The sequence below is a fragment of the Pelecanus crispus genome, chromosome 2, assembly GCF_030463565.1.
Source record: "Pelecanus crispus isolate bPelCri1 chromosome 2, bPelCri1.pri, whole genome shotgun sequence".
NCBI lineage: Eukaryota > Metazoa > Chordata > Aves > Pelecaniformes > Pelecanidae > Pelecanus > Pelecanus crispus.
This window is the reverse complement of record NC_134644.1, coordinates 91,867,930-91,893,986: the sequence shown is the minus strand read 5'-3', so window position 1 is coordinate 91,893,986 and position 26,057 is coordinate 91,867,930. Positions and strand designations below refer to the sequence as shown.

General features: G+C 42.2%; 1 protein-coding gene across 1 annotated transcript in view; it reads right to left on the bottom strand.

The window, feature by feature from the left end:
• Window positions 1-26,057, bottom strand: part of ANKH (ANKH inorganic pyrophosphate transport regulator) — a 105,343-nt gene that overhangs the window by 41,613 nt on the left and 37,673 nt on the right. Inside the window, exon 2 of the mRNA XM_075705160.1 lies at window positions 3,742-3,958. Coding sequence (XP_075561275.1) covers window positions 3,742-3,958 — 217 coding nt within the window. The remainder of the gene's footprint in view (window positions 1-3,741; window positions 3,959-26,057) is intronic.

Sequence of the window (26,057 nt, the reverse complement as noted above, 5' to 3'; positions counted from 1 at the left end):
AGGCAGTGGCCCATGCCTGCTAGCTTGTCAGTAACAAACTGGCACAAAAGAAATCACTCGCATGTCTTGACCATCCAGTCTGCTATAGGTTTGCCTGGTTACTGAAGTTCCAACCTTTTTTTCCTGGTGATGACAAATGATCCATCATGTAGTGTTTAATCAGGTGTAGTGGGCACTGGTTAAGGATGTCTACTTAAGCAAAGAGGATATTTTCCCAGAGTAACTGCTGCCTTGTCATTTCCAGAACCTCAGAGAGACGTGGAAAGTAATGCAGAAGGAAATAAACTTTCTCAGTATACTATTTCTCAGTAAACTAGTGAAAGGCTGAACAATGCTGTTTTATTGCCAAAGAAAATGTATATGTCTTTCATGACACTGGTGTTAAAAGGACCCACTTAGTATGGAGGGCTTACCAGCAACACCATGAAGTGCTTTCTGTTAGCATAATGTTATATAAATGATTTCTCTCCTCTGTCAAGCTGGCAACTTAGTAAGTGTCGAAAATACGCACAGATAGGCTTAGCATCTTGAATCCCTTCTGTCCCAATATTCCCACCAAAAGCCAATCTCTGAAATAACGAGATGCTTTAGACCCTGGCTACATAGCTAACTTCCCACCAGGAAACCTTCACTGGTGGTAGCAGCTGCCCCCCAAATAGCACAAGGGAAGGAAGGCAGCATACTATCTTCTGCTTCCAGATCGCAACTGAAACAGCAATTCCAGGAATACTGTACTGACCGAGGTTTGCAGAAGCATTATAAGTGTGATGAGAATATGGTTTCAAATCCCTTTGGTCAAGGTCAACTTGTTTCTTGGTTCTTACTGCCACCTGTACAGGGGAGTGATAGGAACTGTTGCTGAGGACTTTGCGGACGCTCGTGGGAATGTGGTGGGGTGATGACTTAGGGACCCAGAGCTTGCAACTGTGAGTTTGAGTGCTTTGGCTCAGCCAGCCACTCCCACAGAGGACTGTGTTAGCCCCGGTGGGGAAGCAGTAGTGGGGAGCTGGTGCTGAGGCAATGAAGCATGAGTCAGGTGGGTGAAACAGTCTGTTTTGGTATTTTAAATAAGTAGAGGCTGCTGTTTGTGAGGAGCTGTGTGTGCAGACTGCAAATAGTCTCTATCACCATTGGAAATGTGGTGATTCACTGTGGTTACTGTGTTTCTACCACCACTTGTTTTCTTCCTTCTAACTTTGGGTACTCCTTATTTCATTGGACTTTTTGTTCCCTGTTCCATCCTGCGATTCAACAGTCCATGGCAGACAGTCATGTCATCTTTCTTAGCCCCATACACATGGCATGTAGAAGAAATGCAGTCCCCCGAGCGCTGTTTGTTTCTCTTTTTCATCTGCTGAGCATCAGTAACCTGTATTTGTGTCTCCTGTAGATAGCCTGTGATAGGCTTGCAGCTGCTGGGGAGTAGCTGCAGGTCCTAGGAGGCTGCCTATATGTCACTGGACTCCTTCTCTTCCTCCTGCTAGGCAGGTTGTGCATCTGTGGGTCAGAGAAGAATAATCAGGATTTGAAACAGGTTCAAAGGAAACTTGGAACATAAAACTTGGCAACATCATGCAGGCAATTGGTGCTAGAATCTGACTAACTCCACTCTCTCGGGCACTCTGCCAGTCTCTGCTGTGGTCTTTGCATATTTTCAGGCATAGACAAGTTAAAATACTAAAAAATATTTTGCAGTCTGCCACCATAAGCAGCTGAAAGAGTGTGTGAAGCCCTTTAATTCAGGACTTTAAAGCATGGTAAGTACAGCCACCTTTTCTCTTTTTTTTCCCCCAATATCTGCAGAGAGGGTGTTTCAGAGGTTCTGAACTCAGCAGGTCTCTACTTCCAGGCAAAGGCAAGAAACTTATCTGGCATTGCCCCAAACACCTCCCCTTAATAAGAAGTCCTACATGGGAAATCCAGCTATGTCTTTCACCTGGAAATTTGATAGTTATACTTCAAATTTTCTTAAAATCTATTGTAGCTTAAAATAAAGTGTTGGATGATGAGAAAATGTTTCTTTATCCAGCTGGCAAAGCCAAAAACTTTGACCAGCACTGGCAGGAAAACAAGTGAGCAACTGGAAGAGCAGCTCTGGGGGCTGCAGAAACATTCCAAGCAAAGAAATGTGAGCGCCAAACGTACAAATGGCCCAAAGTCTATAATACTAACTCAATAAAGCAGCCTCAACCGTAAACATATTGAGGAAGTGACCAATCAATACCAGTGAATTAAATTAACTTGAATGCATGGATTCAGCTTATAAAATTAGCAACAGCTTATCCCTGGCACAGAGTTGCCACAGCTTGTGAGCGTTACTGTAAGCATTTATTATGACTGTAACATGGAGTAAATGTAAACAGCACAGGGCTGCCATATCAGTGGTGGAATAAGAGACATGATGGTCAAACAACCTGGAGTGCTTGTGAGGCTCATAAAGCTGGTGAATATAGCTGGCAGACTGTTAAAGGATAAGAGCAGGGGGCATTCGTATCTACCATGTGGCTCTTGTACCTACTTGGGCAGGAACTGAAATAGTCTATTCTATTCTATTCTATTCTATAAGCTGACCAGCAGCACGTGGTGCTCTTGAGATACTAACTGCTGATAATGAATGGTGCCTCACTTCCAGGCCACTCTGTAATTTCACAGCAATTCTGGATATCACCATCACACTCGCCCTTCCCATTTTTCTGCAATGGAATGACCCCCTACTGCTGGTCGGTCATCCAGCTCAACCCTACTGCCTGTCAACCAATACACACCTCCATAGGCTGTTGCATTACCTCCCTCCTCCCATCCCTTAGAGCTCCCAGCTTTTAGGATTTTACCTGTTGAATGCAATGCACTCTCTGCTTCTTCCTCCAGCATCTCCTGTTCCTTGTTGCTGAGGTCTAGAGGTTTTGGCTCTGTAGAATGAGCCAGAAGGTGCAGAGAATCTGGTGCAGTTCTTGGAGAGGATGAAGTTAAAGTCTTCCAGGTCACATGGCTTTCTATTGCTGTGGCTGATGCTTGGGTTGATATCCCATTTCTCCAGGCTCTCAGAAACTGGCAAATCCTGTCGCTGCCTTACTTTTTATGCTCAGTTCATATCTGTTTGTGTATTTTCTTTGTTTCAGAGTACACTCAGGGAGCTGGTCTCAGTTTGGCATAAAGTGCTCTTAGTAACTACTTCTTCTCTTACAGATTAATTATTCAACAGAAGTGGATGATGACTAGCACTAGTAGAGAGTAATACCTGGTATTTTAACGAGGATGCTGGCACCTACTTGCTTAGAGTTTTGCACTGTGAGATAAGTAGCAAAGGGATAGGTACAGAGGGAGTACACCGACTATGCCACAAGGTTCTGACAAACAGCCCTACCAAGCACACCCTGAAGTCCATTTGGGCAGATACTGCTAGTTGATCATCACTACCTAACAGTAAGACTGAGCTACCAGCTTCATGCAACCTGTCAACCTTGCCAAAGTTTTGCTCACACACCTGAGTGAAAGAGATCAGCAGCATGTTTTGCTGCCAGGCAGGAGAGCCCTGGGGGTGGAAGCTGCCACTTAACAACCTGTTTAAAAAGTCATAAAAATTGCGTGGATGGGCATGATACCAGCCCAAGAGATTTAATCTCTTTTGCATCTTCTGTTGCACTTATAAATGAAATCTTAAGCCTACAGATTAATCCGTTTGAAGAACAAGTGAGGGAAGCAAATTAAAAGACTTATTAATTAGTCGTGAAGTGACCTTACCTATTAAGGTATGAAATACAGCAGCTACAGCGCCAGCCACAACCATGCACAAAACTGCTTTGGTCCTATCTCGCTTGCTGTTCACAAACACCAGACCCACATTTTTGAAGTCACTCATCGGACCCGTGAAGAACTTCATCAGGGAGTATGCCAGCCCATAGCTGGCCAGCATTTCCACAGCATCTTCCTTGACAGCAGCGATGCCCCTATTCAAGGCCTGTTGAAACACAGAAAGAGCAAATTATGTAGCACATGTGGAAGTGTACCAAAACCAATCTTCTGCAGCTGGTTTCTGAAGGAACAAGCAAGTTCAGCTCTCACTGTTTTCACCCCGAGTTGGACCTTATTTCTCTGGGTTCAGCAGCAGTAACTTGTGACACAGGCAACCTCATAATTTCATATGGACAGTAAATTCAAATCAAGTAGACTTGAAGATACGGTAAATATCTGTTTCTAAAGTATATAATGGAACTCCTGCTATATCAGAAGTCAGTCTCTTTCCTTTTTAGAGTAATTTTATGACCTGCTAATTATCATGCATGATACAACACCATTTAAATGCTGCTTTGAGGCCTCAGCCCTGAACTGAACAAAGCACAGTCCTTGCAGACTATCTTTACAGGTAAAAACTCTGACATTATTAGATGCTGAAATTTCAGGAGCTCAAACCTTTCTTCAGTTCTCATTACTCATTGCTGAGCTTTTCACTACATCCCATGTAATTGTTGTGAATAGCTGACATTATCCTGTGATGTTTATTATGAAACTAGGCCAAATATGCACATGACTAAACATTACTGTTCTCCTTCCATGTACTTCACAAGGTTCTGATCCTATATTCATTTATATCTCCTTGTAGCATATTTAAAAAGAAATACAGCACATGTATTTCAAGACATATTCAGGTTCAACTAACCTACTAATTCATTCTAGGTCCATATTTAGGAAATGTCTGCCAATGAATCACTGAGAATTAGACGGATTATTTTTATAACTAAGGTGAACCATAAAAAAAAAATGTGTAACATTGCTTCAGATTCCAGCTTGCCCCAAAATGCTTCTAAAATACTGAATAAAAATGACAGAATGATAAATTTTATCTGCAGTGTGACAGCATCAATCATCTGGTACACCCAGCAAACTGTTAAAACAAGATTAGATTCAAAAAGCATGAAGGATGAAATATGACTTGTTTTCAAAAGTATTTAGTTCCTATGGGTTACAGCTGATGTGTGCTGACAGGGCCATAGCAATGAGGCCAGCCAGGAACATCTCGTCAACCCACCCTCCAAATTTCAGTCTATTCACTTACACAGCAGTTATCATACCGGTTTTTCTGAATGAACAAACCAGGCAGAGTAGCATCAGGTAATCGTGGTGAAGTCCTTCCATTTCAAATGTAAGCACAGTCTTTTTATTGCAGTCTTTTGAGGCTTTTTTTCCCTTCCAAAGACGATATAAGCAAGCAACTCCCATTGACTTCAAAAGAAACTGCATCCCCATAGCCAAAATGAGCATTTTTCCTAGTGTTCTTTTCCACTCTTTCTGTGAGACATGCTTAATTTTTGAAACTACAATGGCACTGTCAACATAGCAAAAAGCTGTAGAAAATACCCACTTCTCCATCCTTGATATCTGCCAGATCTCTCTTTTGCAACGTGCTCTGACCTGAACACCTGAGGCTCCAACTGTTTTCATCTGTCTTGCTCCAGTTTGTCCCTTCCTGAAAATACCATGTGTTAGATATGGAATATCTGCAGCTGCTATATGCAACCTTTTCTGAGGTATAGATGATTCCATCTATTGCATCGATAAGAGTTCAAATTGTATTTAATCTGCACATGCCAAACCCACTAGTCGCTGCATAAAACTGTAGTCAAACAATTTGTGGAAAAGACTGTGGCCTCTGAAATGAATAGTCAAGTTTAGCTGCCTTTTGTGATAGATGGTTCTGATGATATTGTAATCGGTATCAAGGTGTATACAGAGTTATAATCTTTTCATTTAAACTTCCTAAAGATGTTGAATCTCCCTGTTGCTGTTGCCAGTAACAGGCAAATAGCCTTAGATTATGCCTTGTAGAGGGTTCCTTGATCATGGCTTTCCCCTCCTCTTTTCTTTTGTCAATGCTAAAATATTTCTGGCAGCTTCAATTTAAAGAGAAACAGCTAACCAATTTCAAGTAGTCTGGTTTAAAAGCTTCTTGTCACACGTAAACAGCTGAATTATTTCCAGCACAGTTTCACAAGCACAAGTGCTTCCTTCCTGGTTTGGACAACTACTGAATACCAGAGTCTGTGGAGGATGGTAATCCACTTCTGACAAGGTCCCTGGGATAAATGTGGCTTTAAGAAATCCTATTCTGTCAAGAGGCATGGCACTATGATCCCTCAGCATAGAGACAGATCTTTGCTGAGCAGAGTCCTCAAGTCACTGAAACTAGCTCCGTGTGACTTTGGCTCTGGGGCAACTAAGTTTTCCGCCTAAGCAGGACAGACAGAAAGACTTGAGCACTCCTCTTTCTCTCCCTCTCTGGTTTTACAGGCTGAACTCTGATCTCTTTTGTATGAACAAATGACAGGCAAGTAGATACTTCTGAGTAATTTTCCCCAGAGACACACTGTGTACCAGGTAAGGTAAACTGGCAAAATCCAAAAGGGACTTTTGTAAGAGGTAGGTTGCCATTTACTCCTGTGGAATGGTTGGCTGACATGATGAAATACTCCAGAGGCTAGCCCTGAAAAAGCAATCCTCCTAAATGCTTCTTTGGAAAGATGCTTAGGAAATGAACAGTCAAAAGAACTGTGTACAGTTTGTTTAGCTTCTGTAGCCTTCTTTTTCCTTTTTAAGATGACAATGCAAAAGGTTCTTCACCCTGAACTTCTAAACACTATATGAGAACTTGTGTAGCTTTTCTACTCTATGTACCTTAGAATATTTTTGCTACTGAAGCTGCTGAGGTAATATTTGATATCCTTAAATCCACAAGAAATCCCAGACGCTTGATAAAGCTGCTTTGGCATGCAATATGAAAGACACAGGCACTTGATCTTTCATGGCATGCCAGCCATGCAGTTGGTAATGTTCCAGCCTAATTTCCTGCTAGATTTCCAATTAAATCTCTCATAAAGGAAGAAAAATACAAACCAGGGCAAGGTCTCCATTTTTTTACCTGACTCTATTTTGGGCACGTTTTGTTTGAACAAAAATCAATAACAAAACTTCATCAGTAGCATTTGTATTCCATGTTTGTTTCACACACAACAGAGCATACCTCTATGAAGATTTGTGTAGCTTGTCAATGAAATCACACAGAACTAGGTAGTAATAATAATAATAATGACGACAATACTTAATATGAGAAGTTAGCTTGATCAGACACATTTCAGATGTCATCCTACTTTCAGCTAGCTTATTCACACCAAACTTGAAGGGAGAACCAGGAAATTCAGATGCTGGAAGAAAGACTATTGGTGATGGCACCTTCTCCTGAGTTTTTAATGAACAGCTAACCTTACACGGTAGTAGGTGAAAATGTTACAGTTAATTCATCAAACGTGATTAAAACAAAGCCACTGACATTGCTAACCCTTCTTTTAGAAATAACAGAAAAAAACACACAATACTCCCAGGCTGAGCATGATCTGGTAGGTACATGAACAGGTTAGTTGAAGAAAGTCATATTCCTAAAACACTTCCCAGAAAGGCAGGCACCAAGATCTACAGCTACTTCTATGCAACACCTTCTGTACCACATTACGTTATCACTAGAAAGATGAAATCTTTACTACAGGACCAGTAACAACCCCTTGAGCCTTCTTTTATGAAAATTGTGTGCTGTCTCTAATGTTCACTAAAATCAGAGAGGACAAGCATTTTTAAATGCCCATCCAAAAGATTCAAGTCAGAGGAATACCAAATAATACGCTTAATGACATTTCAAATGACATTTCAAGGCAGTAACCACATCTTTACAATTGGGTACTGCAGCTGGCTTTATCCTCTTAGAAGGAACATATGAGACCTCTATCAAATTTCTAGGACATGCATAATGGATGAATGCAACAAACTTTTGCATGCAAAGGCAGTGATTTAAAAAGCAACAAGTGCGAGAAAAATGTCAAGGGTCTAGCTTGTCCTATTTTGCATGAGCTTTCAGCACTATTCACTAATGTTGGCAGAAAAGGTTTGGTTCCAATCTACAGCTACACACCCCTGCTGCCAAAAATTCAAAGTTTGTCTGTTAAGCTGGTTCTATAGAGTTTGACCATTTCTCACATGATCCTCCCCTCCCAGAGACTACTGGATGCCTGATGTTTTATTTTGTATTGGATTAGACATATCAAAGCATTAGAAAAACCACCGAGAAAGCCACACCTACTGTATACGTTTTCTTCTGCTCTTAAAAATGTTTTATTACCTATGTACTGCATAGAATTTCAATAGTCCATGTCTAACTAGAAGGGCACATTTTCTACTTCATTTGTAGTTAACTATTGACTATGCAGTCAGTATGTGACCAATGCATGTATTTCAAATAAGAGCAAGTAAAATCCAAGAAATGTAATTCTTGACAGTCCTCAGTTTTGCTTTTTCTGGAAAAGCAGACTGTGACCTAGTGGAAGCTGGCACATTCCTATGGCTTCTTCAGTCTGAAGCTGGGATTCTGCCTAAGCTGTTTGCAAGTCTGTTCCAGCTAGTTATCTACCTAAGGGTGACATCAAAAACCTGCTCAATTTGGCAGTAACTTGGCCAAATGTATGTTCGGTTCAGTGAACATTTGTAAGATACTCCCTCTCCCCCTACATCTTTCTTCCTACCTGCCCTCCCCTAAGAAAATGGAAGAGAGCCAAAATATCAGTTAAAGAGCAAGGTGACGTAGGGGACAGTCTTTCTCCTGTGTCAAATAATCTTTCTCCTGATGATTGTTGGCTGAGTTCTCATTTACTAAATCCTGTCACATTGAAATCTTCAGCATCAAATGTACCAGTTGGCTCTGGCTGTTCTGCCTCCCCCTGTCATCAACTGCACTGCCAGAAGGGCACCTGATAGATCCGATGCTCTATAAGCATAATCAGACCACTGTGTCGGTGCTACCTGAGTGTTATCCCATCTGCATTTCTGCTTCTGGTGGGTTTCTCGTAAAGGCAGGAGCCACTGGTAGGGTGCTACCTGAGTGTTATCCCATCTGCATTTCTGCTTCTGGTGGGTTTCTCGTAAAGGCAGGAGCCACTGGTAGGCAATTTGAGAGAAACAGCTAGTGCTCTGTGTAAGATTTCCATAGACATAGACATAGAAGTGGGAGAAAATGGGGTAAAACCAGCACGCACACATTTATTCTGGCTCAAGAAGATTGCTCAAACATAGTGTATGAAGAGAGAGCCCTGAAGGGGTAGAAGGAGTCTGACCTTGTAGCTTGAAAATGATGACTGAGGAATGTTCATTGTTTTGGGCCTTTTCTTTTTTGTTTGGGTTTTGTTTTGGTTTGCAACACTTTTACCTGAATTCAGTATCTCTAAATTTGTGTCAGCATCTGTTGTAGATCAGGTGTCAGATGACTGAAATGCCATCTGAGGTCAATTCCTACTAGCTCACTATTAAAATACTTGACTTCCCCCCTGCTCCCTGATTAAAGCTGGCCTAAAGAGAACAGCTAGTCACCCCCGTCCACAGCGCTGCAAGTGCTGACATCAGTTCAACCCACTGAAATAATCCCAGTCCCCAGAAAGAGGTGGCAGCCCTGACCCCCAGTGTGAAGGAAGAAGAGATATCCATCCCGAGAGAGGGACACCTAGACACCTCCGTGGTACCCTCTGAAGAGCATTAGGACTGCTCTGAAAATGAGAGCTTAAGTTCTTCTGTCTCTTGCTGCTTCCTAATTCAAAAGAAACTGGAAATGCAGGGCAGGTGTCACAGCTTTATCTTAAAAAAAAAGGTTAGCTTACCAAAATTTCATTCAAATTTACTCTGTCTGCTTAAGTAAGGAGTACATGGCCTAGAAGAAAGCCCATATAACCTGTGAAACAAAAACCAAGCCATGAAGACTAGAATGCAATCAGTAACAGTTTTTTCCCCATTCACATTCCGGAGCAGCAATTAACACTTCTGCATGATTCTCACTCTTATCTGAAATGCCTGCTACTCTGTGACCAGGATCAGGCTCTCCCTTTTACTTGTTGACACTATCCACTCACTGCACAATGTCAAGGCTGTATGAAAGTGTGTCCTGGGAGAAGTTTAAAGAAAGACTCTAAATCCAAAACAACATAATTGTTGAGCACTCACAGCTTTCACTTGACCAGAAACAGGGAACATCAGGGAACAGCACTTTTTAACAGGTACAGCCAGGAGGTGTAAGAGTAACTAGGGCAGCAGTGGCAACAGTGAAGTCGGTGAAAATGGGAAGTTCTTCCCATTGCAAGAACTGATGCAGAGGGGGACATGTCAGGAAGCTGGAAGACTAGCTATGGCATGCTACCCTAGGGCACCTACTGCCTGTGTGCAGATTCATGAACAACAACCAGCAAAACAAGGCAGAGAATAATACACTGACCCTGAAGCCAAGAGGGCTACGAGCCATGACAGTGGGAAGCCCTTCAGGACATATTCCCTAGGTAGTGTCTATTGAATGGGGATGGCTGACACCTGTATGAAGGAGACCTAAACCACTGCCATTTCCACTGATGGCTGTGGAGAAACCCATCCCCTGAGGTGAAACCATAGCCATTAACTCTTCCTGGCCTTTTTCAGGCAAGCAGTGCCTGTTGGGGCACAGGACAGAAGCAAAATCAACGTCAGAGATATTCCCCTGCATTATGACTTCCCTGGTATCCTCTGGCTGATGCTAATCAATTGTCCAAAATGTATTTAAGTTGAAACTCGCAAGGGAATGCTTTGCTCTCAAAGCAGTATGTAAGCTTTTCATTCAGGTTTCCCTGGAGCTCATCCACAAAGGTGAGAAGCATTTGTGACTACATCACAGAAGTATGGCTGACTCCAGGCTGAGGTTATTTATCTTCAGACCTTCTTCACGTGGAGGCCAGAAACTAATTTCTTTCAAAAGCTATTTCTGTTTCTAAGTCTATGAGTACAGACAAATAAAATTGAGACATAAATTGAGACACATAAACTAGGAGAAGGTTGGCTCCCTGTCTCTTCAAAATGCCCTGTGGAATAGCTATCATTTCTTCACCAAATTCCATTTTGATTACTTTTAAGTGCTAGAAAACACTGGGGAGGATACAAACGCGTATCACATGTATCTACACACAAAGAATATTTGCCTTAATCACAAGTGATACAGTATCTGCAGCAGTGCTCCTTCTTTTGTTTTTAATTTCTCGCAAGTGATACAGGCTGTTCTCTTCCTCATATTATACCCCCAAAGTAAAAGTAAGCTGATTTACTATCAGTTGCGTATTTCATAAAATCACATTTTCTCATGTTTATAAATTAAATCTCTGCAAGAACTGTTATAAGATTTGTTTGTATGCACACAGCAAATTTAATCTACACAGGTCCCATACCTGTCAGGCTCTCACAACTCTGGCGTATTGCCTTTTTATTAGCATTAACTCAGTCTCTGCTGAAATACTCCTCACGTCTCTCTCCTCCTAGAATGGAGATTGCCACTTTCTCCATGATCACACCTTCTCACTAGGCTCCAAAGTGCACAGACAGGTTCGGGTTGGAAGGGGCTCTTGGGGGGCAGCTTAGAGCGCTGCCCCAGGCTGAACATCTGGGAGATGCTGTGGAGGAGACCCCACACCTTCCCTGGGCAGCCACCCTGAGAGGCCACCCTCACTCTGAACCTTAACACGTAACCAGAACTGGCATCTGAAGATCCATGGCCATCTCCCTTGCACGTTAAAACACACTCTCCTGCCAGCAAAGGCCATGCTGCTAGCATTGGCCCAGATCTCCATTTCCTACATTTCCCCTTCCTTTCCTGAAGGCTTTTGCTTCATTGCTCTGTACCACTTCTCCTCACTGCTGTCTTCCACCAAAGATCTTGTCCTTGACAGCAACCCACCTATACTTTCACCTCATGGCAAGAGATCTTGACCTTGACAATAATTCACCTATATTTTCACCTCATGGCAAGAAATTATTTAGCTCCACTTGCCTCCCAATTTTCACCCTTCCTGTTCTGCTGTTACTGACTTTTTCATAGATATAACTTGCCATACAGTAGAACAGTATTTTTCAGTAATTTAATATTGTATTCATTTCTTTTCTATTTCTAAGTTCATGCATTACATGTGAAGCTAGGCTTTTGCTTTCTCATTCTTTCACATATTATAAGTAGTTCTCTTAAGAGGTATTTTTTCACATTATCTGACACTCCTAATTACAAGATCCTGCATCTAGTGCAAGCCCATTTTTTTCCCCTTAAAACAAAAATCAGTCTGGGCAAAGACCCAAATTGAAAAAAAAAAAAAAGACCAAACCAAAAACAAGCAAATATTTTAACATATCTGCAAAAATACCTTTTGCCAATTGCAAGAATAAGGAAAATTAATGAGGTTTGTCCCTGGCTTTGTAGATTTTTAACCATTTTTCTTAAACTTTTCACATTAAAGAAATACTAATGCATGCAGAATTTGATGAAAATTTCTGAAATTTGGCAGAGGCTATCAAAAGTGCCTTTAAAACCACCAAAACTTGGCTGAGCATCTGCAAACTCTGAGTTGCACAGGTTCGGTAGAACTTGTTAAACTACTTTAACTGCACAGAAATCTTGTCTATATTTCAGCTGTGCTGAGTGTGCTCCTGGGCATTAAGCTTAGAGCAGTGAAGGTCAAGCACCACACAGCAGAGACTGCGTAGGTTCAAGTCCTTAAGGTACCAGGAGACAAGGAAACACTACCTGTATCTTTAGCTCAAAGCAAAAGGGAAAGCATTTCTCTCTCCATGGACTGAAGATGCAGTACTCTACAAAGACTTCTTTCTCTCAGGAATTGTGAGGTGGTTTATTCTCCTATCTTGGCTCTTGTGGAAAGTACCCTGGAGGCTGGATCTGTAAAATCTACTTTTATTGCTTCAGCTCTCTTATTTCTGTACAATTCCCACTCTTTGTTAGTGATTAAGATCCCATGTCCTCCTACTTGGAAGACTAATAATTGGCATTTCCTCTCAATTATCTTTCCACGTGGAATTTAAGGGATGTAATAATTATACCCAGCAAACTCTGCGAGAGCCAGCAATCAAATTCGAGGCTGTCAATACTGCAGCAAAATATTTTATCATCACATGAACTATCCTACCACTTCGTGGCTGCTCTAGAGATGACCCTGCTGCTGCTGTTGTTTAGAGTTACTAATTTTGCCACAGTCAGAACCGGTAGTCAGCTGGGAGGGGTGGGTTACTTCATCGGAGTATGGCCACGCAAACAGGTATTTTGGGGTTTGGTGTAACAAAGAAGTAGAAGCCTCCCAAGATGGATGTCCTGGCAAGGGGAACCTTCTGTTAAATCAGCAGCTGATCCCTTTGGGAAATAACCCCTTGAGACACTTAGTTCAGTGGTACATGTCCAGGCTGTTTTGATTGCAGAAGATGGTGAAGTTCAGCCTCAGTGACAATGTGCAGCATGGGACCAAAGAAGTTTCAGATAATGGGGCTGTAAGGGAAGATACTCACTGCAGAAATAGATTTTTTCCTTAAATCACTTTCAGACGCGACTAAAGCGCAAGTTAGTTACTCAGAAGGTGAAAACGTCAGAATTAGGGGGGGCTACGTTTTGGTGTCTGCCCCCTGCTCCCTCCCTCCCTCCCTCCCCCAGTGTAGTTCAAATTCATCAGTAGCCAGCAGCAGACCGAAGTAAGTGCAGCTTGCAAACAGCAACCCCTCTGTTGTCATTGGAGCTCCCATAGTCAGTCAGAGCTCCCTGGAAGTGTCATCACATGTGTCTGCTAGGCAAAATATGTAAAGTGACCGAGTCTCTGCCATTTAATGAACATTACTTCTACATGATGAAAGGCTAAAGCAAACTGAAGCAAGCATCTGCAGGTTTTGTTCATTCAGCTTGGGTAAATGTTTTCTCTCTCTCACTGCAGACCGGAGACATAAGGACCCTGCTGAGAAAATGCACAAAATTCTTGACTTGTCATATGGCTGGGCTTAGGAAGAAGAAAGGCAAATAATTGCAGTTTGGTCTTTCATCCTCCTCAGTACTGCACTATGTCAAAAAGAAAAAGAGAACAATCTATAAAGTACATGTCAAAGCTACTATGATTACAAAAAATACACACAACCATCAAATAAGGCTTCTGTGCCCGACTTCAGAAGTGGGAGCTTGCCCAGCTGTCACTGAACGTGTAGTACAGCCCTACATTTATGTGCACTTAGTGCACTATGCAATTATCTGCTGTCCATTAGCTTACTCTTAAAGCATTTACCTCCCCATGTGGCCCAGCACGGACTTGTTACTTATGTTCTAGGGCTTTGCCCAACTTCAGCTGAGCAGAACATATTTGAGGTCTGTGATTTTCATCAGCTGTTGTGTCAGGAGCAGGGAGCACAGCTGGTTAAGGTCCATCATTAAGCAGCTGTTCCCTCCAGCGTGCTGCTGGCTAGGCAAAGCACACTTTGGGCTACACAAAGCAGAGTTTGTTAGGTATGAGTGCCTGCGACTGCGAGTCTAGAGTTGCCAGATTAGTTCATGTGTTAGGTGCTTAAAGTGACAAATAGAGGGCACCTAGATCACCAGCCTAAATACAAACACCAAGTTTGGTGCTTCTGCTGCTGGAAATACCCATCATAAACAAAGTCCATAACATCGGTAAGAAAATCTTTCATTTGCACCTGTTTTTCTTTCCCTTCCACTCTTAGTCTTTGTACCAGCTTTATTAGGATGAGATTAAAGTTATTCAGTCGAACTGGAAACAAACTGAGGATAGTGACAGTGATTTTCTTTCTCTAGGGCTGGTGAATTTATTACAAAACATGCTTTGAAGCACTTCCAGTTATTACAGCATTTTCCAATACTCCAATACCTGCATAAAGCAACGGTCTCACTAAAATGGTAATTCTGCCTCTAGATTTTGACCTAATGTACCTGTTTAAAATAAATGGGAAGTGGGTGGAAAAGACGTGGGAGTGGAGGAAGATAGAAAGGAGAATGGGTAGATTTTCTCCAAAGTAAATTTTTTCTCTCAGAAAATCTAATCGTCTACGCACCCAGACTAAGTTTTGAGAACTTTGAACTCCACTCCCAGTTCTTGCAGGTGGTGTTGACAGGATTGGCTAACATTTCCTTTTAAAAATAGCTCAACTGGTTCTCCCAGTATCCAATGACATGAAGTCAACAAGCCAATTCACAATGAAATTATTGCACATGGGTTTTTCCAGGCGGTGGGTGTATGGAGCACAGATAACTAAGAAGTTTCTCTTGAAATCATGCACTCTTTTTTGAAACCCCCTATCTTTCACAAGGGGAAGCACAGTAATATTTCTACACAAGCAAGGCTGCAAATACCCTCTCCTTCCTAGAAGAGCAGGAGGCCATGGGAGAACCTGATTACTGTTGCTTATGTGATCTCATGGAAGGTGGGAGCCCAATTGCTGTTGTTACAATAAATGGCTTTCCATGGTAATGGAAATACAGGTAAAATACCAATTAATCTGAAATGCACTCAGGCTACATATGCTCTGTCCTTACTGGATTTGATAATAAAGAGGAGAACTGAAAAATGTGTCAATGTTTCAAGCTTTTCCTCTGTACCTCCTGGGCACACATAAGTCACAGAGGGAGACAAAAAAGCGTTCTTTCTGAATATACTGGGACAGACAAACCCTAGAGCCAGGGGTTCGCTGGAGTAACTTCTAAATGCTTGGCAATAATGAATCCTCTTACATCTTCACCAAATCCTTGGCTAATGTTTCTACTAAGAATTCCTTAAGCAGTACCTAGGCAGCCTTCTCCTCAGGGAAGAACAGACTTGGAAACACCCATGCAGTTGTAGCAAGCTTTGTAACTTCTATTTCTGTGTGTCTGGCAGGGGTGAGTCTTAACCAGAAGTGCAGTCACAAGTGACTTTGTGAGTGTTCTTGATTATGCCAAATATGTGGTATAATTTCATGCTTAATCTAATTTCAGAGGTGTCCATCCCTGGGTTCACAAAATCCAAATTCAAAAAAATATATGTTTTCCAGCTGAAGAGGTGATCAGATGCACAGTGGATGGGTTCCTCCACTAACTGAGGAACTGTACATGGTACTACAGTAATTCTTAAATGGGTTCTGCTGTCTAACAGCATCTCTACAAACACCTTCAGCAACAGAGCATCCACCATCATGAGACATTTGATATATAAGCTCAATGCTCTCTTACCCTTGTGCCTACACCAAACTTAACTCCAAGCTTAAAACTGTCTTTACTGACATCCTTTCTCATTCTCGCATTCCTTATGACCTGATGCAATGATTCCTTCTTACTAAAAGTGATTCTTTCAATAGCAATGAACATTTTTCTACTAACCCACTCCAACTCCTTGACCTGAATTGCATAGTTAAAAGTGATTAGCTCATTTTCATGTGTTTTATACAAGCACAAGACCCTGACTTGTTAAGTTCAGTAAAGACACTGACAGATTCCCAGAACCTTAAGTGAAACTGATGCCAAAACATCGTAGCACAACAGGTAATTTTGCCTAGCAGGTTATCTGAGTCACTGGTTTTAAATAATGGATTTCCTTACTCCTGGATTTCAAAAGTGGTAAGAAATGCAATGAAGATAGACTATCTACCATTGTTTCACACTAGTACTCTACATTGTGTAGAGGTTTCACTGGGAGAAGTCTCCTGTCACACTCCCCCCACCCCCAGACCACTCTTGTTCCGCTTTCTCTGTCATTTAACACCCTATTTCCATAAAGTCAGAGGAGATGCAATCTCTTTTCTGTCTTCTCTGTACCTGCGTTTTTTGTCCTCTTGCTGATGTGCAGGGAAGCGTGCAGGATGTAAAACATTAATTCAGCACAGCTAAAATTTATCTCTGAGCTGCTGTAATATGAAATACAAAATTGGCTTCGGATGGGCATCCTGCCAAGATCCTTACTGAGGGGGAGAAAGTCAAGTTGAGTGTCACACTATTGCTGTTGCAGGGATTGAAAAATTGAGCTGGCTTGCATTGATAGTGTAGTATGGACTATAAGCTAGTTTTACTCAGTGAATTCTTCACTACAGTTCTCTGTCTACAAGAACCATGGATTAAAATTTATGCCTTGCTGAAATCTTCAATGCCAGAAGATAAAATACAATACAAGGTACAAGGCTTAAAAAAAAAAGAAGAAAAAAACTTAATAAAAGGACCAACATTACCATGGACAAGTTGATAGTCTCTGTAACTAGTTGTACTTTGCCTTAACAAAACTTGAAAACTTGCAGAGGGGAACACAAACCCAAACATGGCACATTTCTGTGATAATCTACCCAAATTGCCTGCATTCTGTCTGACTGCACTGACAACTCTGGTAGGGCTTAGCAATAAAGCAGGAAACAAAGGACATGTTTCAGCTCAGCTTCAGTTTCTGAAACTGTGGGTGTAAATAGCTTATGTTGTGTTTGCAGGTCCTCAGAAAAATGGAGCTCAAGAAACTCTACTGGCTTCATCCTTGGGGCTTAACAACAGGGTTTAAAACTCTTCTGCCTGTGTAACTTGCACACATATTCCATCGTCATTCATCTGTTTATTTAGAAGCACTGTTTTTCTACCTAAAACAATAATCACAGTGGATACTTCATTTTTAGGGCATGATATGATGGACCAATAGAAAGCAGTGGATGCTCTGCTCATCATCACATTTCCATGGACTCCAGCTTCTGCACTGGCGAAACTCCAGCCCTGAGAGGCTGCTGGGCTTTCTTTGTTCAGGCTCGCAGGGCAGTCGGGCAAAAGCGTTAAGTGCTTTCAAAACAGCTTCTGAAATGTGATGATGCTAAGGCCACCAGCTTGGACTGCAATGGGCATACCATCTTGGGGTAAATAAAATGCTGAAGCTCTTGTAGGGGTGGTGCATAATACTAGAATACAAACATTACAGAAGCACGCATGAAGCCAACAACACACAGCAATCCTGACAGAACTCTGGTTTTCGACTTGTGTGGTAGAAAAAGTGAAATGAGGATATCCACAGCCACTGTGGAACACTTCTGGGAAGTAAGTGCCAGGAAGGCACAAAGACTACTGAGCCTCCAGGTGCAGGTCAGGAACAAATTAGTCTATGCTGGTCTTGACAAATAAATTCTTTTGGACGTCAGGGAAATGAGGTTCTGGAACAGACCTTCTAGAGCGGTAGTGGGAGCAAACATCTGAAATATTTTGAAGCAGTCAAGGCTGGTTGATGTCTTACAACAAAAGCTAGAAGGTGTGCTTGCAAAGAAAATGAAAATTTCTTTGAGATAATGCCGTGTGATGGTTTTAATCGCTACTCCCCCGGTCATGTTCCTGCTGATAACCTAATATGTTTGTTCTGAGTAGGCTTGAATAAGAAACTTGTTCATACTAGTCACAGGTCTCAAAGGAAAATTTATAACTGGAGCTAAAACCAGGTTATATTCTGCTGGAATGCAAGAAGTGCTCTAGCTTAGGAGCTGCAGGCTAAGAGCTGTAGGAGTATTGTGGGATCATCCTCCAAAGCACTGTCATTTGGAAGTGGTGATCCTGAAGAGACAGATGTTGAAAACCAGCTTACTAGAACTGTACAAGTATAGTTCTCTACTCCAGGTATTCAAAGACTTTAGCAATGCTGCACAGCACATATAATTTCTAAACTCTCTATTTGAAACTCTTTGCCCCAAAGAGTCACAGACATGACTGATAAAAGCAAAGTGAAAGCAGGTGTCATGAGACCTCTCTTGAATAGCCTAACCTGAAGGTTAGATCATCCAAAAAGAGCCTTTCCCTTGGGTCACCCCAAATTTACTGTAGGCAGCGAATTTCCCAAAATTGGTTACTCTACTGTGACGACAGTGTAGGGCAGGACTCTTAACCCCCAGTGAGATCTGGAGCCCAATCCCCAGGAAAATACACTCCTACGCCTGTTGCTAGTGGATAATATACAAACACCAATGGGTTTGTCCCTTGAGGGTTGATCTAAAAGCAACAGATTCAGCTTTCTTTAGGACATCATGCACTTACCAAAGAGCAGTAGATGGTGTCACAGAAAACAGCTTCTCACCACTGCCCACCCTCAGATGCTTTAGACCTTCTTCACACTTTCCTCCTCTCATGCTCTCCCTCCTCAGCTGCATCACCGGCAGCTCTCACTCAGGTGTGGGGCAGGTACCTATACATTCTACCACCTGCCGGCTGAGCCGGACGCTGGTGGGCTCCAGCTGTTCTTACGTCTCAGGTCTCATCACAGATAGCTGAACTAGCTTTAAAAGCACTGCAAATTGCCTCCTGCCCTGCCATGGGGTAAGACCAAGTAGCCTTAAACATAAGAAAAGGACTGTATTTTCATAAACTTAGAAGCAAAGGAAAAAAAATATATATATTCATGCATATTTTACTGTCTTATGAGGCAAGTCCCTTACTACTCCTGTGTTCTCTTTTTAGAAGACCTGACTTTATGTTTCAACCTCATTTTAGTGTTTGATATTGGATAAAATCCTTTGTTGAGGTTACAGTGGAGGACAACTGTTGCTGTCACTGCAAAGTTAAGCTACCAGTGTGACCGATTTGTCAACTCCAGGCAAGAGTGCCAAAATCTTATTTTATAGTACGAACTGAGCTGCAGTAATTCTGTAACTCAATTAACAATCTCTTAAACAAATACAGTTAAAACGTGGGTGAAGAATTTAATTTTTTTTTAGCTATATGACTTATTTCACTCTGAACAAAAGACAGGCCCACTCAATTACATATTCAAATACTATAAATTCTTTTTTGCAGCCAGTAACAAAGCTGCTGCTGTTGATCAAAAGATTTTAAGGAAAATAAGGTATTTGTTTTTGTTACAGAGCTTTCGTCATGTCTTTCCCCCAGGAGACTATCTTGATTCCTTTTAATAAAGATGCCTTTGAGGAAGCAGATGCTTGTCACAGTGGTATCTAGTGGGTTAAGCCTTTTCTCCCTGAAACTGGGGGGGATTTATAACCAAAGAGCCTTGCATTATAGGCATTGTAAAATTAAAAGGTAATTCTACTCTGAAGCTCTGTTGCTTGAAACCCAAATAGCATAGGCCGAAGAAGAATAGTTTCAACCTCTTTCAGTCATGGTATTTATTTGACCCCCAATTTGGGGATCAACTCTTGAGCCCAAGTTTGGGCTAGCACAACTGCCTTCCTCCTCTGCTCTCAGACTTCTGGAGAATGATCTACAGCACTAATGGATGTACTGTCGATGACCGTAAAACCCAAAGTTTTCTGCTAAACCCCAGACAGCTGTGGCGGGATGAACTGGCACGCTCTTCATGCTTGTGTAACGAGACTCACAATGCAAACACCCAGCCTAGACCACGTCTCAGCCCTGCACGAGGCATTTCAGTGACAGAGGATCTCTCCTAACAGACCTAGTGGAATGACCGGAAAGGGTGGTCAAGCATTGGAACAGGCTGCCCAGAGAGGTGGTGGAGTCACCATCCCTGGAAGTATTCAAAAAACGGGTAGATGTGGCACTTTGGGACATGGTTTAGTCCAGTCTACCCTTGATTGGCTTAGAGTAGACTTGGTAGTGTAGGTTAATGGTTGGGCTGGATGATCTTAAAGGTCTTTTCCAACCTAAACGATTCTATGATTCTATGATTCTATGAATTCAAACTAGCAGTGAAATAGAGGGCACAGGAAGGTACACCCCAGTCTGCTGACTTTACTGCAGTCAGCATTCTTTTCTCGAGAATGGGAAGCAACAGGGCGGTCACTCAGCCAGGACCATCCTTGCTGCCTGCACTGGGAAAGGACTCGCCTTGCAGCCAGCACAGGGGCAGGTGCCAGCTGATGGGCAGAAAGGGTTCTGGAGGAGTCAATGGAGCTGCACTAAATATCAAGCCATGTTGTCAGAGGCATCTCTGGGAAAGAAACGAGGGCTATAAAGTAAAAAACAAAGGGAAAAAAATTAAAGGCCTTTGAAAAAGGCCACTACATTTTTTGGTTAGAATTTTATAATAGCCACAAGGAGATGGGGCTCCAACTGGTAGTATGATAATAACCTGAAACGTAAGCTTCTTTTTTCAAACTCACGTTTCATGAATGCTAAGTAAATGTAGTTAAAATGCTATTTTATGCAAATGGTAGGACCTGATACAGTAGCCTCTGCACTCAGTGCAACCCAAAAACTGTTTTTTCCTTGAGGAGTAACTCTCCTTGAGTGCTTTTGCTTCCCCAGGTGTCTTACCAGAATACATGGAAGGATGTAATGAGTGTTGAGACCTCCGGCTCTCATCTTGTCCAGCCTCACAAACTTAAGCAGATGAAATTATATCAGCAATGGAAAGAAGGAGCAGTTCTACCTGAAGTGGTGACGCTAAGCTTGGCTTTGTTGAATTTGATACTGCTTTTAATATTCCTAAGGTAATATCCTTTAAGGGGTGCTATCGACTCTCAACCCTGCTACCTTTGATCACGACAAAAGCGTTAGGTGAAACAGTCTTGGAGTTTCAGTTAAGTAATAGCCTTTGCTTTCTGTCCTAAATTCCTCTGTTGGAAATTTGAGGGCTGTTCACAGAGGTGCTGTAATATTCCAGGCAAGTTTACATTTCAGAGCAATGTTTATTTGGAGTATTTCACAGTTGACATTGTGCTATGATGAAAGAATTGTATAAATACCATTTATTTATTTATTTCATTTTTAAAATAGTGGTTCAGATTACCGTTCTTCTCTGGAGCTCGGAAGAACTAAAATGGCTTAAAGCACCCATGAACTCAAAAAGGCTTTGTACCGTATGACTGTACGCCTCGTGAAGCAAGCCAAGGTGCCACAGCTACGGTGGGGGGCTGCGCAGCAGCCGGTGAGCGAGCCACTGTCCCTGTGACTCTGGAAGCCCTCACCAAGGGGTTTTCCAACTTTCTGATTCCAGGCTGGGTTGTCTGCCTACAGCAAATTAATAAACTGCACAGCAAGCCTACAGTGGACCTAGACAAAAATACCTTAATCATATTGGTACTAGAGGGCATTTCAATAACTTGCCGTTAACCAGGAATCTTTTCTTTTTCCTGCTCCTAGAGAACCTGACATTAACAATATCATACATTTGTTAGTTATCTCAGCGCCAGCATTATGCCATGCCATAGAAAATTATGATTTCCCATCAGGGCAAAGTAGTTTGGAATAAACAGTTTTTAAAAGAGGAAAGCGAAATCCAGGTCAGTGCAAGAACGGACTTTTGAAGCCATACATACAGTCTAAGTCCTTATGCTTCATGACTTAAAACCATTTTTGCACACTAAGGTTTATTGATTTGGTAACAAGTCAGCGAGTTCTTCAGGATGCTCAGCAATGTGAATTCAGCATGCTTACTGAGCTTACCCGCTCACCAGGAAGCCTACAATAGGAAAGCAATTTGTTGCTAGCAGGGAAGCAGCAAACCATACAGAAACATACAGGCAGTCATGCCTGCACTGGTAGATGTGGAATGGAGGGAGAGGACAGGTTTGGAAGATGCCGTGAGAAAGGGCTTGTTAGGCTTGCAGAGGAAGAGACTTGAAGACTTCAGAGCAAAAAATACTTGCAAGGTATGGCTTTGGCAGAGAGTCATTATCTTTCCCTTTTCCACTGCGGCAGACATCTCTACCTCTGCATCTCTACCAACAGCAGTAATGACAGAGGGGACCATGAAGTCAACTGGGGGGAACAAAGCTGCCCATCTATTGCAAATGCTCTTTTGACAGGCCTATTTGGCTGTAGGCGCACATTTTATTTTCGAGGCGATGGTAGATCTCATGGTGGAATGCTACCAAGTCAGTGGGAAGCAGGACTGCTGGTTTCAGCTCACAAAAAATCCCAGTCTGCTGCGGACGCCTTTGCACAGGTCTGTGGGAGTACTGCTGGCGCTGGTACTCCAGTGCATTCTGACGACGTTACATACTTTGCCCACATCAAGTAAACAACCAAGCTTGCATATTGCAGGAGTGAAAACAAAAAAAATGGGAGGAAATCTTCAAGCGGTGTTTACATGGGAGAAAAAGTTATGATGAACGCTTCAGAAAACGGCCAATGAAGTAGAACGTTCTCCTCCTCTTATTGTTACTTGAAATAGTTCAAACTATAATAAACATCATGAAGTAGAATGTTCTCCTCCTCTTATTGTTACTTGAAACGGTTCAAACTATAATAAACATCATTCCAAAATCAAAAGAATATCTCACCACTGTATTTTTGGCAAATACAGCGATGCTGAGCACAGGCAATGATAAGGATTGAAGCGACACTCAGTAAGCTTAATGCAGGGTCCAGACAACAACAGCTAGACAGTCTACACTGCAAACCTTTGAAAGAACCAGTGCATGAAATTTCAGGGGCTTTAATTAATTTGTCATGCTGGTGTTTGTACAATCTGATTAGGTAACAGCATCTGATATGGTATCACATAGCAGAGGATTCATCAGACTGAATAATTACATGGATTAGAAGAGGACCTCTGAAATGCTTACGGGGCTGGCTCAAAGAGAAAATGCAATCAGCAATGCTGAAAGGAGATGCACCGGCCTCAAAGGCATTTACTTGTGGAGCTCCTGAAGATCAAGGTGATATTCTTTAGCATTTTCATTAATTTTCATTCGCCACATCACAAAGACTGTGAATATGCAGATTTCATATCCTAAGGATGCAAATCTAGTAAGCACCACCAGCACAGATGACTTTGAGACTTGTGTAATAAAAATGGGATGAAAAAAAGTAGAAAATGCCAAGCCAAATACTGGGGACTAATAACAAGAATTTCTGCCACGAGCCAGGAACTCATCAGTTAGACTGGGTATACTAACACCTTGCCAAATGACTGACCGGCAGTGCAATGCAGCCATGGAAAAAGGCAAATGCAATTGGAGAATGGGTCTGGCGAGGCATTTCTGGTAGAGACTAAGAAATATTTTTGCTGTTTTAAGGCCTTGTTAAAATGACAGCAGGAATAACTCTGCACTGGATCAAGGAGGCTTTCAGAGTATCCCCAGTTCAGTGGAAGGTTACTAAGCAGATCCAGGGGTACAGGGAAACCTGATCAAGTGAGAGGAAACCAGAAGAGCTTGTTTTCCATAGCAAAGGGAAGACTGAGAGGCTGCTCTGTTTCAACATAACCATGATGGAAAAAACAGGGAAGAAGAGCCATTTAATTCAGAAGATGGTGCTGGCATCACAACAAATGGGTATAAACAGGACTTGGATACATTTTGGCTGTAGTTTAGAAGGCGTCTCTCTAACCACTGAAACAGAAAACTGTTTTTCCTCCAGAGGTAACAAGGGCAAAAAGACATGTGGCATAATCCCCCTCAGCAATATACAACTTGTGCACTTGAAGGTAAGGAAACATGACCTGGAAAACCAAAGGGGTGCCTGCATCTTATTTTTTAAATTATTTCCACAGGCACTGATGTTGCTTGGATCTCTTTCCCATTTCACCTCTTCTTTCAGTACCATATGCAGCATGAGGATGAGAAAACACCCCAAAAGCCAACTTTCAACTGAGGAGACCTTTTGCACAGGATGCTCCCAAGGACAACTTCAGCAGAGGATTCTGGCTTAGGTGCTCCAGATCCCATCCCAGAGGTGTTTTCCCCTCCTTCTCCAGCTGTTTTCTAACACAGAAGGGCTGGGCCAGCATCTGAGGCAGCATGTTTCAGTGCTGCTGAGCCTGGTACGTGAGTGCAACAGCTCTGTTACATAGGGGCAGGTTGCTGGGGGGCGGGCTTGATAGTCTTGCTTTTTTTCTGCCTGTCACCCCACACTGTAGTTACAGCTTCCTCTTTCTTTGCCTCTCCGTTTCCTCTTTCTCTCCAACAAGTAACAGGGCAAATTTACAGTCTTTCAGAAGAAGCCTGTAAGGGAGGGATGGGTCACAACCAACCAACCACATCACCCCTACTTTCCTGTGCTCTCAACCACCACAGTACCTGGCTCCTCTTTCTCTGTACACTGCGTTCATGTTGCACCAGCCCGCCAGCATGATTCAATACTGTTGTATCTACAGGTATCACCTCCTTTTTTCTTTATCATGCTGGCTTCAGCTTTTATTAGCCTTGCCTCAAGTTATCTCCTTTAGCATCAGTTAAACCAATATTTTACCAGCATCACTGTTTTTACTTGGCTACACGTGCAAACAGAACAGATGAATATATATTAAAAGATATAATGGAGATAACTGTATGTGCACTGCAAGCCAAGATAATGAGAAATTTGATTAAGGACTTTTTGTTGTATTTTTTAGAAGTGAAATATGAGGACTCCACACTCAATAAGGTGCTTGGAAGGGTGCAGGCTCTGAAGTTTATTTTACTAAGAGTGTGACAGGATCTGTGTCCTTCTTCCCCTGCTTAAATCTCAGACTTTAAGTGGGTACAAGATAGAGAAAGGCGTGAAACCTCCTACACCAGCTAGGTATAGAAGCGAGCTTGTGTGCCTCAAAATGGTTTGAGGCTTGCTCAAAATCACTTTTTAGGCTAGGAACTAAAAGACCCTGCTTAGTTTGGTAGCTCAGTCCACTGGAAAGAAATACTTTTCCTTAACACCACCCTCACACACCTTTTTTTTTTCACGATTTGGTTTTGCTTGACTTTCTTTTGTTTGCATGACACTTTGATCTTCAACAGCTACAGAGCCTGCCCACCTTAAACCACAGTCCCTTTCAATACATCTACTTGCTCTAAAGCATTACTTACAGAAAACGTACTACACTGGGACAAACTTGGCCAAAATGCCTGACCATAAAAGTGGCTGCATTTGTTTTCTGGGGCAGCTGCAGAGGATTCAGAGGTGAATCCCAACCTTCCTCTCTCACTTCAGAAATGTCTTCCAACAAGCTTCTGCATGAAGAATGCAGCAGGAGGAAGCGTCAGGGCAGATTCTTCACTGCCTTCTTTCTATAGGTACTTGCATCTGGATAGACTGAAAAGAAGGAAGCTCTCCTCCTGAGGTCGTAAGATGGAGGAGAACTGAAATGGAAAATGAAATAAATCTTTCTGTTTTGACTTGTGAGTAATAACTGCCGAAGCCAACCTTTCCACACAAAATGCTCTGTTGGTTTATGTGGCCAGGATGTTTTGCCACCAAAATCTAGGTGGAGTCAATTGAAATCTGTCCTGTGGGTTTTGTGGTACGTTAATATGTTTTCTAAATTTAATATACTCCAGGGCAGAAGGCTTGAATTCCTGAAGATAGCAACTCC